Source organism: Cloeon dipterum, chromosome 1, assembly GCF_949628265.1.
Source record: "Cloeon dipterum chromosome 1, ieCloDipt1.1, whole genome shotgun sequence".
NCBI classification, from domain to species: Eukaryota; Metazoa; Arthropoda; class Insecta; order Ephemeroptera; family Baetidae; genus Cloeon; species Cloeon dipterum.
This window is the reverse complement of record NC_088786.1, coordinates 38,902,943-38,914,731: the sequence shown is the minus strand read 5'-3', so window position 1 is coordinate 38,914,731 and position 11,789 is coordinate 38,902,943. Positions and strand designations below refer to the sequence as shown.

Here is an 11,789-nt window from a genome sequence, read left to right as displayed (position 1 = left end):
GGGACTAGATGGGTTATGGAGTTTGAAAAGCATGAATTTTGGACTTTCTCCGAAAGGGAATTGAAATTTTGCCATTTTTTCCGCACGGAGACCCAGATTGCGATCTTTACTGTTTCAACGCACATGCGGGTTCCACGCCGGTCCGGAGACCGATTTTGAGGTTATTCCATCCCATAGAAAAATTAAATTTCGTTTTTTTTACGGTTTTCCGACTTACGAACCGAAAATGGTTTTATTTTTGTTAAAATTCGACGGATTGATGGATTTCAAGTCACGAGGTCTCAAACGAATCGTCCCGACAAGCCCTATCACCTGATGTACCCTGAAGACCTTTTTCAGGGTACCGCACCCTGAGATCGGTCCAGGAGTGAATTTTCATGCTTTTTCCGACGCCACCGCCCCTTCCGGCCCTCAGTGGCTGGTTTTTCGTCAAAAACCACCCACCATCCTCGACGTAAGAAGAAGAATTCCTGCACATTCTTTAAAAATTGCCATATAATGGAGCTAAATTAATCAGAGAGTATTTGAGAAGTATTTAATTACAAAAATAATTACGTTAACAGTTTCCTCTCGCACATTTTTATTTATTTTTGTTTTCGATCGGCCACTCGCATGCAGGCAGCACATGTCGTTAACGGGCTGTTTCATGATCATGAGGCAGAGCAGCGAGCAGGGTTAAAAAAAATGCCGGGCTGCTGTATCAATCGGCCGCGTCGCGCGCGCGCACGTATTTTTAGATTGCATGTGCGCGCCGGGCGGCTTACGCGGCCTGAAATAAATCGGCCGGCAGCCTGCGTTGCTCTGCTCCTTATCAAGCGCAAAGGGAAAAATATTTATTGGACGCCTCGGATGCAATTAGTGAAAATACACGCCTCTCGCCCGCGCGATCGAAATAGCCGGCCGAAAAAAAAACGGACGGAAGCTGATTAAAAGTCGCCCCTTGAGTGCATTTCGTTTAAAAGAGGCTCTTTGGTTTCAATTTATTTTTATTTATTGCAGACAAGAATTTTTTGAATTCTGGAGCCACTTATTAGGCGTCTAAAACATCCAGAAATTAACGAAAAAATGTGATAGGGCACTTTGTGAACGCAAACGGTGTGTCTGTTGTGTTTCCCTGCGTGTTGGCAGGTGAAATGTGCTTTCCAAATATTTAGCCTCCGCTTAAAATAACCAAAATAGCGAGCAGATGCTGTCCTGAAAGTTTAATTGTTTTGTAAGCAGTCTCATCCAACAGAAAATTGTTAGAAAGCCAGTGAGAACAGCAGGGAAATCTATTTTAAAAGTAATTCAATTATTAGATGGATTTTCTTTGGCTTTTCAGGGTAGGAGAGATTGAAAAATGGGGTGATTTTTATTATTTTTGGGGTTTAAAGAAAAAAAATATATTTTTAGCATGAAAACACCGGGGGACCGATTCACGCGACGCGCAGATATGGCGTCTCGTAGAGTACGGTGGGAATGAATGTTTTTGTTTCTTTACCACCGGCTGATTAGTCTGGTAATTGGCAATTCGACCGATAGATGGCACATCAGGCTAATGGAAATTGAACAAAATGCGTGGGAATGAAATTATTGGGTCGGCACGCCCCCTTTTTCGACGCTTATGATTGGCCGCTGGACTGTCTCCTGATTTGCCTCCGTTATTTCGACGCCATAATCAATTCTGACCGGCGGGAAACAAACACAGATCGCAATCCGGACCCCCAGTGGGAATTGCGAATGCGCAGAAGGTTTTAATTTAGTTCACGCATGCGCAGTGATGAGTTTCAGCCTCCCTGTGAGATAAAGAAGCGATCTGAACATACTGCGCATGCTTAAGATGCGCACAAGTTTACTGCGCAGCTTCAAAATGGGCGAATATTAAAAAAACTAATTAAAGCACCTTGAAAGCCTCCATTATATCGACGCCATATTGAATTCTGACCGGCGGGAACCAACACAGATCGCAACCTGGACCCCCGGTGGGAATTTCGACTGCGCAGAAGGTTTTGATTTAGTTCACGCATGCGCAGAAATGAGTTTCAGCCTCCCTGTGAGATGGAGAAGCGATCTGAACATACTGCGCATGCTTGAGATGCGCACAAATTTACTGCGCAGCTTCAAAATGGGCGTATATTCAATCAACTAATTTAAGCACCTTGAAAGCCTCCATTTTTTCGACGCCATATTGAATTCTGACCAGCGGGAACCGATAGAGATCGCAACCTGGCCACCGGAGATTTATAATAAATTACTTATTTATTTTATTTTACTTTCTTTAAGAATGTTGAGCGATAAATGAAATAAAATCCCGATTAAAAAACACAGACAGTTTTAATTGAATTTAATTTTAAATTTGGTTAATAAATAACTAGATTGAAATTTACACAAAAAATTAAAAAGCCATATTTTCCTGCTTAAATTTCCGTTGTATTTGGCAAAAATAGCTTTCATCCCTCTTTTATGTTTTCGTGCTTATTGGCGCAAAAACACAGTTGATTGAAGCAAACACGCAGCTCTGAGATTAGACCGGAAAGAAAGAAATGCAAGCGGACTAGTTCATTTCCTGGCCAGATGCGTCGGAATTCACACCTTGCTTTTACCCGTTCGGGGGTGGGTGGCGGGTTGCTTTCTTTCTTTCTTTCATTTCCACTTCTTGTCACGCAAAAAATGAGAAAAAATCTTCGCCTGGGCAAGTTTGAAATTTCTCGGAGCGGCGTGTGTGTCGACCCTAAGCGGAGGTTATGGCCGGAAAGGAGTGAGAGGGGGTGCACTCGCTTTCGAGTCGTAGCAAAAGGGGTTGCTTGCTTGCTGCTCTCGCTCCGGCACGGCCAGCACGCGGCGCACGGCGGAGAAAATTGCATCTCTCTCGCTCTCTCTCTCGTCATTCAGCAGAATATTGACGTCACGCCGCACACACGCAACTCGGCTGCTTTTCAAAAGATTTCAAAGGCCGCTACTCGCTCTTGTTGCGCAGACAAAAAAAAGAGCAGCAAAACGTTGCAGACACACACGCCGGCCGCGGCCGCTTCGTGGAAAACTTAAAATTGCTGTGTTGCACATCACAGACACGCCAGACTAGCGGCTATTTTTGTGTTTGCAAGGCGAACCTAAGTTTTAAAAAAATATTACAAGCTTCCCTTGCAATTATTCTGTGGGATGTATTTAAAAAAATTGTTTTCATTTATTTTTGACGTATGAAAAACCGAGAAAAGTGGCTCCGGGACCGATCTCAGGGTGGGGTACCCTGAAAAAAGGTCTTCAGGGTACGTCAGGTTGTAGGGCTTGTTGAGACCTTTCGTTTAAGACTTTGTGACTTGAAATTCATCAACTCGTCGAATTTTAATAAAAATAAAACCATTTTCGGGTCGTAAGTCAGAAAATCGAAAATAATGAAATTAAATTTTTCTATGGGCGCGAGAAAACTCGAAATCGGTTTCCAGACCGGCGTTAAGCCTCCGTGTGCGGTGGAACAGCAAAGACCTGAATCTGGGTGCATTTGCGGAACAAATGGTGAATTTTCATTTTTCTCGGGGAAGCAGGTGAAAAAAACACGTTTTTCAAACTTCAAATCAAGTTAGAAATTAGGATTTTGATCGGATCAGTTTGTTATTGGTCCTAAAATGTTTGCAGATAAATTCCGCGTCGATTCACCGTAGGGTTTGTCAAATTATTTCCCCAATGGCGAGATATGGCGACCGGAAGGCGTAAGATTTCGACAAAAACGGAAAATCCCACTTCTGTAGGAGAAAAACGGCTGGATAGAATTTCTTCCAAATCCCTCAAAATCTTCTTCATTCGATACTAAGCCGAGATGACTAGGCGTTATATCCTGGAGTGGCGGTGGAAGAATTTTAGAATTTTGATTTTTTCGAAATGTTTGCCGAAATAAATTCTTGGTCTTTCGAAAAAAATTCTTATTTTATAAAACTGCACATGGGTGGACGGGCCCTACCAAGGGGCATCGACTGGTACAAAAATCCCCGCCTTAGGGCCCATAGGGGCCCGGCTGGGTCCCAAAAACCAAAATTTAGTAATGTCCAAATCACGTTTTTTCACGTTTAAAAATTAATTACTCGGCTCCTATGGGCTTTACAGGCAAAAACTAATGTTCGTTGGACTCGTGATAAAATTTCGCGTTGAATAAACCCTAAATCGGTCCCTGTCCACCCCCCAGCTAAAAAGATCCCCCAAAATCTGCATTAAAAGACCCCTTCATATTTTTTTTATTAATTCGCCAATTGGCTGGAGGCCGGTTTTGACTGCTCGAAGCTTCATTTGGTACCATGAGGCGTTGACTGGCCAGGTTTTGTTTCTTAATTTGGATTTTTGGCAATTTTTTTACACAGAAAGATAGGAATTTCAGTGAAAATTAATTTAAAATTTTAAAAATGCAATTTTCTCTCGTCAGCTAATTTGAACATTTCGATGTTTGAACATAAATAATGAATTCCCATTTGCCGAAAATCCAAAGTCAGCGGTTGGAGGCAGAGGGGCGGATTTTCCATTTTCCGCCAGCGTGCACCGCAGACGATAAATTATGAAAATTGCTAATTAGCTGCAGGGGAGAGAAAGGTTTTCGCAAAACGATATCCCGGCCAAAACGACACACCAAAAAAAAGAAGCAGGATGCTCTCTCTTCAGTCTTCACTCTCTCTCTCTCTGTTCGGGCCCGAAATTGATTACTCATTCGTCGGCGCCGACAAGCCAAAAAACTGTTTTCCCTCGCAGTAAAATTCGAGCGTCGGCCGGCAATGATTTATTAGGGTCGCAAAGGCGCTCGATCGCCGCCGCGCTGATTTTAGTTTCGTGAAAAACTCATAGGTGGCGGCAACATTTTCTGGCTGCTTTTCCGCACGGTGGAGCCATCTGACGGGAAAGTTCGGATTTTTTTCCAACAGAGAGGAATAATAATTTGGCTCGAGTGACCAATTATTTTTGTTGCCTCGAATTACATCGCGTTGTTAGTTTTAATTGCTGCCAGGATCAATTCGGTATTTTTTGAGTCTTAAAATGATTTCAATTTAAATATATTTTTCAAGAGATTTTATTTATATCCAGTTGAGATCTTTTGCAACTGGAAATTAACCCCCGAAAATAAATATTTTGAAAGGAATTGGAAAAAATTGCTTAAAACAATTTTAAATTTTTTGTGGCTTTTGTAAAACAAAACAAATGAAATGTTAAAACTTGATTAAATATAAAATGGTTTAATTTAATTAATTAATAAAGAACAAACTGAATTCACGTCCGAAATTCAACAAAAATTTAAATTTGATGCTGTTAAACAAACCAACCTAAAAAATAAAAATAAAAAACTTGGCAAAAATTGCATAAAATCATAATAAACAATTTTAAATTTAAAATTCTATCAAGAATACATGCATTTCCCGCAAAACTCTTCAGGCATTTAATTTCTTCTGATTAACTATAAATGAACAAAATGACAAAAATATCGTTTTTCTTGATTTTGAAAGCTCCAAATTACTGAAACCTAATAAAATATCACGTCAAAAACCATTCTGTACTTCAGAGGAAATTGAGACGAGTCGAACGAGGGGTAGTTTTTGCAATTGTGATAGTTAAAACCCGAGATAAGGATTTGCAAAAATCACAAAAAGTGAAATATTTGCGTTTTTCGACACTTTTTTACATTTTTCAAACGCAAAATCTCCGGTTCAAAGCATCAGAATTTCAAAAACTACCCACCATTGGACTCGTCTTAACCTCCCCTGACCATCTAATGGGTTTATGGGGTGCTTACCCCCACCCACTAATTGCTAAAATATTTTAAAACCCCGAGGAAGATGCTTCTGATTACATTTTACTGCGGTAAATTTAGCAAGGGGGTTGAAATGGGTGGAGGGTTAACACCCTTAGGTTGAGATGTGTCTAATGGTGGGTAGTTTTTGCAATTCTGATGCTGTTGAGAAATCCTAAAAAAAAAAATTGGTGAAAATTGCGTAAAATCATAAAAATTAATTTAAAACTTAAAATTCTAGAAATAATATTTAAAAAATCAAGAACACAAATAAATCAATTTTAATAGAGAAATTCAAATGATGCTGTCAAGCGATCCTCTTTAAAAATGCGAAAAAATTGGCAAAAATTGCAATAGAAATATTTTAAAAAAATCTCCGTTTCACGAAATTAAATTGTATTTTTAACAATTAAATAAAACAAAATTTGCGTTCAAAACTCATTATAATTTAATGGAATTCGTGTACATTTTGGATATGTAATTTTGTCTGGCGGAATATTATTTATTGATTAATTTTCAATCCAAAGTCCATTCGTGCGGCGTGTTGCGGCCTCTGCGTTGGCGGCCGTCGGTGCGTTTGCGGCGGCCGAAGCGAAGCGGCTGCAAGCGGCCACGCGGCCGCAAGCCCTGCTCCCGGCCGAGGCGGCCGCGGGCCCGCGGCTCTGCGCTGATCAGGTCCAGTTTCTCGGGGCCGGCCACGCTGGCGGCCACGGCCGACGCGGCCGCCTCCACGTACGAGCCGAACGGCCTCCAGCGCGCCAGGGCCGTCAGGGCCTGTCCAACCACAAATTCAGTTATTAGCCGGTTTTCTGTTCGAAATGGATTAATCATCAGATATATTTTGCTGGGATTTTACACAAATTGCGGGAAAACTGCACATTTTTTATTTTTCTCTAATGAATGCGGCCTTTTAATTTTTTTAAAAAATTGTTTGAAATTTTTTTTAGAAATAACTATGATTGGTAGCTCCAAATTTTAAGTGCTATAAACATAAAAATCTTATTAACTGAGTCTAGAAATTTTAAAATAAAAATTTATGAGCAAATTTACGTTTTTCTTGATTTTGAGAGCTCCAAATTATTGAAACACAATAAATTGTCACGCCAAAAACCCTTTAATGTATCAGAACAAATTAAGAAGAGTCTAACGAGGGGTAATTTTTGCAATTCTGATAATTAAAACCCGAGATTTGGATTTGCAAAAATCACAAAAAGTGAAAATGTTGCGTATTTTCGAATTTTTGCACCTCCAAATCTCGGGTTCTAATTATCAGAATTGCAGAAAATACCCACCGGAAGACTCAAATTTACCTCCCCTAACCAGCTGATGGGTTTAGGGGCTGCCTACCCCCGCCCAGTAATTTCTAAAATATTTTAAACCCCGCGGAAAAGTGCTTCTGAGTACATTTTACTGCGATAAATTTAGCAAGGGGGTTGAAAGGGGTGGAGGGTTAGCACCCCTTAAATCCCTCAGGTATTTAGAGTAAGTTGAGATGTGTCTAATGGTGGTTAGTTTTTGCAATTCTGATGGTTAGAACCCGAGATTTGGAGTTCGAAAAATACGAAAAATTCGTAATTTTCGTGTTTTTGCAAATTTTGCGAACTCTTAATCTCGGGTTCTAGGCATCAGAATTGCAAAAACTAACCACCTTTAGACGCGTCTCAACCTCTCCTGACCAGTTGAAGGTTTTGGGGGTGCCTACCCTCTACCCTCTACCCTTAATTTTTGCTTTTGGAACTGGTTTAACATCCTAATTTCTTTATTTTATCTCATCTTCACGACGATAACAATTAAACGGAGGATTAGAAATATTTTCTTAAGGTTTTAATTTCCAAAGAACATCCACGCAAAACGGAGAAAATTAATTTTAAATTTTTTCCTTAAAAAATTCAATTTTTGTCAATAAAAAATCCATTCAATGATAACAAAGAAGAAAATGTTCAGTTTTGTCAGATTTTGTAGTGGTGTATATAATCCCAGCAAAATCATGCAATAATTCACATCAAAATAACCGGTTTATTTACAAAGGTGGAAATGGGGTGAGTTTGAAAAGTACCTTTTTGGCAACGCGCGGAAGGGGCAAAGGCAAAATAATCATTGGGTTGACAGGCAGAATTTCGTTTTCCGATTCGCTTTCCAAATTTGGATCGACATCGAAAGAGGCGAAACCGACCACGTCATCCAGCTCGTAATCCTGCAACTTTTTCCAAAAACAAACAGCAAATAAAAACAACGAGAGTGTGCGTCAGGTCGATATAAGAAAGAAAAACAAGAGGCTGACAAAACCTTTTAAAGTGCTGGCAAAACAACTTGTTGCCGCCGCCGCCGCGGGTGTAATATATTCAAACGACACACACTGACTGCTTCTTTCGCGCCGCCAACTTTTTCCTCGAGCCGAAATTATGTGAGCAGTGCAGCGGTTCGCTTTTATGGCGTCACAATGGGAAAATAAATAAGTTTATTGTTAGAATGATTTGCAAATGGCTGCAGAAACTGGATATTATTTCGAAATAATTGTTAGAAAAAATAGAAACTTGATAGCGCCGGGAAAGACGCATAAAATAAAAACCAAAGCAACAGAGTTGCGCGTTCTAAATTGGATGAGTTGGGGCTGGATCGGGAATTTATGTCCTCAAATAGCCTATTGGCAACCTGGAAAACGATATTTAATTATTGTAAAATGGACTCCATAAGCATATTTTATTTTAAATATTTTAATATAAATCAGTCAGGGGAAACTTTTAAAATTTTATAAAATGTTGGTCTCAAAGCATTTTATTTTGTTTAAATTTAATGAATGACGAGAAGCATCGAATTTTAATAAATTATAAAAGAAAATTAAATTCATAAAACCAAAAATATTCATTAAATAGCCTTAAAATTAGAACAAAAATCATTATTTATTATTTTTAATAACACCGGGAGCCAGATTCACGCGACGCGCAGACATGGCGTCTGGTAGAGTGCGGCGGAAAAGTTACAAACCAGCTGATTATCCCGGTAATTGGCGAATCAACCGTTAGATGGCACATCGGGCTGTTGGAAATGTAACAAAAAACGCGGAAATGAATTTATTAGGTCGGCACGCCCCTTTTTTCGACGCTTTTGATTGGCCGCTGGACTGTCTCCTGATTGGTCGCCATTATTTCCTTCTGACCGGCGGGAACCCAAAACAGATCGCAACGGTGGGAATTTCGGCTGCGCAGAAGGTTTTGATTTGGTTCACGCATGCGCAGTGATGAGTTTCAGCATACCTGTGAGATGAAGAAGCGATCTGATCACACTGCGCATGCTTCAGATGCGCACAAGTTTACTGCGCAGCCTCAAAATGGGCGTTTAATCAAAGATCTATAAATTTCGACGCCATATTGACTTCTGACCAGCGGGAAGAACTCGATGATTAATTTAAAATTTCCAATATATTTCTTAAATATTTCGAATACTTTGAATTAATTTTTATTCATTTTATTAATTAATTTTAGTAATTAATAAATACCATTTGTTAAACAAATCTATAAATAAAAAGGATTAATATTTCCCAACGCGTCTGATATATTTAGAAATATTCAACAAATAATTATTTAGGAATGAAATAAAATTGTAATCATCATATTTTATCTTAGAAATAATTTAAAATTCAAAAATTAACCGAGGAATAAGTAAATTTTCATTTTTTTCCACGTCTCTTTAGAGATAAAACAAACAAAAATTTTAAAATGATGCTGTAAAACCCTCCCTATTTCCACAAAATTGACCAATGATAAAAAAATAACTTTGTTATCAGTTAAAATTCTAAATTTTTGAATTAAAATTGTCGTACCTCGTCTGAAGTGTCATCGAAAGCGGGTGCAGGGGCGGCGAAGACGAGCACGGAGACGAGCAGGAAACAAATTGCAGCTGACATTCTCGATGCAGCCTGAAAGTAATCACATTTTCGTTGTATTTACACGTTTATTTCGAGGCGCGTGCAGCCAACGGACGAGCCAACGTACGAGCCAACAAACTTTCTTTTTCTCTGCCTTGAGTGCCTTGGCGGCGGCCTGGGATAAATAATTATCTCCGAGATTAGCCGCAGATTAAATAAGCAGAAAAATGGTGTTTGTGTGTAATGAGGGCGCGAGAGCCACGGCTTGTCATCGCAACACTCTACCAGCCGATGAGAAATCCCTCTTTCCACCCAGATAAAAACTCAAAACGCTTCACAGGTTTTATAGGATTCTAAAAATAATTTTTGTTGGATTTTTTATGATGTAATTTTAGATATAAGAAACAAATTATTAAATTCAGCACTTGATGAACTTTTTCTGGGGTTCTGCTATTTAATTAATTATTTTAAATATATTTAAACCGTGAATTTTAGGAAAAAAACAGAAAATTAAATAAAAAATAATTTTAATTAAATTAAATTTCCATTTATAAAAAGAAATTACTTTTTTCTCTAGTAAGTCTGATTTTTTCCGCAGACAGGGAGTGTCTTACCTTGAGAGGAAAAGCCGGAGGTGCAGAGCGAGGAATGCGCGGCTGATGTGAGAGACGGCGAAAGAGCGGTTGGTTGTCACTGCTCCCTTGCCGCCGCAGCCTACCGCTAATCAAATCTGCGTGCAAAACGCAAACTCGCGGGGCTGCCGCCTCCGCTTTTTTTCCCCCCAGATGCATCAGTTGCTCAAATCATATTGTTTTCCACGCAATTATTCAGAGCTCGTCAAATCGATTTTTCTTATTAACCTGGTCTATTTTTCATTTGTATCGCTTCAAATCATTGGAGATTTATGCATAATCATTCCAGCAAAAAGCAGAAAACTTCGGGGAAATTTCAGAATAAAAAAAGCAAAACTGCATTTCTGAGAAATTAAAGAGTTGTTTTATTTATTTAACTTTTTTTCAATCTGTGTCATTTTTCCCAAAACCCGTTTGACGAGCTGAAAACCAAAATCAATTCTGCTTCAAATTGACTTGAAAATTGAAGAGACATAATTACGTTTGTTTGGGTTTTTAAGGCTCCAAATAATTGAAACGCAATAAATTATCACGACAAAAACACTTCAGTGCATCAGAAGAGATTGAGACGAGTCTAACGAGGGGTATTTTTAACAATTCTGATGGTAAAAACCCGAGATTATAATTTTCAAAAATCACGAAAAGTGAAAAAATATCGTTTTTTCGCGTTTTTGCACATCCAAATCTCGGGTTTTAAGCATCAAAATTGCAAAAACTACCCACCGTTGAACTCGTCTCAAACTCCCCTGACCAGCTGATGGGTTAAGGGGGTGCCTACCCTCACCCACTAATTGCTAAAATAACTTAAAAACCCATGGAAGATGCTCCCGAGTACATTTTTCTGCTATATATTTAGCAACGGGGAAGAAAAGGGTGGAGGGTGAGCACCCCTTACACCCTACAGCTAATCAGGGTAGATTAAGATGTGTCTAAAGATGGTTTCTTTTTGTAATTCCGATTATTGGAACCCGAGATTTAGAGCCTCAAAAATACGAAAAAGGCGAAAAATTCGAGATTTTCGTGTTTTTTTCCAATTCTGCGAACTCCGAATCTCTGGTTCTAGCAACCAGAATTGCAAAAACTACCCACAGTTGGACTCGTCTCTATCTCCCCTAACTATCTAAAGGGTTTTAGGGGTGCCTACCCTCCACCCATAATTTTTGCTGTCCTTCAAACACCTCAAAAAATAATAAAAATATATCACAAATCCTGATGTTTTAATTTAAATTTTTTTTCTTCATTTCTTTTGAAAGAAGGGACAGGATAGTAATTAAAAAAAATTTTGGAAAATTTAAAATATTTTAAAGGATGCAAAAAATTTTATTCTCAAAACTGTAGCAATGGGGATGAAAGGGAATGGGGGTAAGCACCCCATTAACACTTTGGCTGGTTAGTGGAGGTCAAGACGAGTCCAACGGTGGGTAGTTTGTGCAATTCTGTTGGTTAGAACCTGAGATTTGGATGTGCAAAAAACCCAAAAATCGATAAATGTCTTGTTTTTTTCAATTTTTATTAACTTGGAATCACATTTAAAATCAACCCTAATTTATTT

At 38.9% G+C, this 11,789-nt stretch overlaps 1 protein-coding gene across 1 annotated transcript; it reads right to left on the bottom strand.

Moving 5' to 3' along the window:
- Window positions 1-6,215: 6,215 nt before the first annotated feature.
- On the bottom strand, window positions 6,216-10,268 carry LOC135934040 (uncharacterized). Its single transcript, XM_065475544.1, has 4 exons — window positions 10,220-10,268; window positions 9,561-9,656; window positions 7,797-7,940; window positions 6,216-6,514 (listed from the first exon to the last, which is right to left on the bottom strand). Exons 2-4 carry the CDS (start codon window positions 9,642-9,644, stop codon window positions 6,257-6,259), a joined length of 486 nt encoding a protein of 161 aa, XP_065331616.1. The 5' UTR covers window positions 9,645-9,656; window positions 10,220-10,268; the 3' UTR covers window positions 6,216-6,256.
- Between the last annotated feature and the right edge of the window lie 1,521 nt (window positions 10,269-11,789).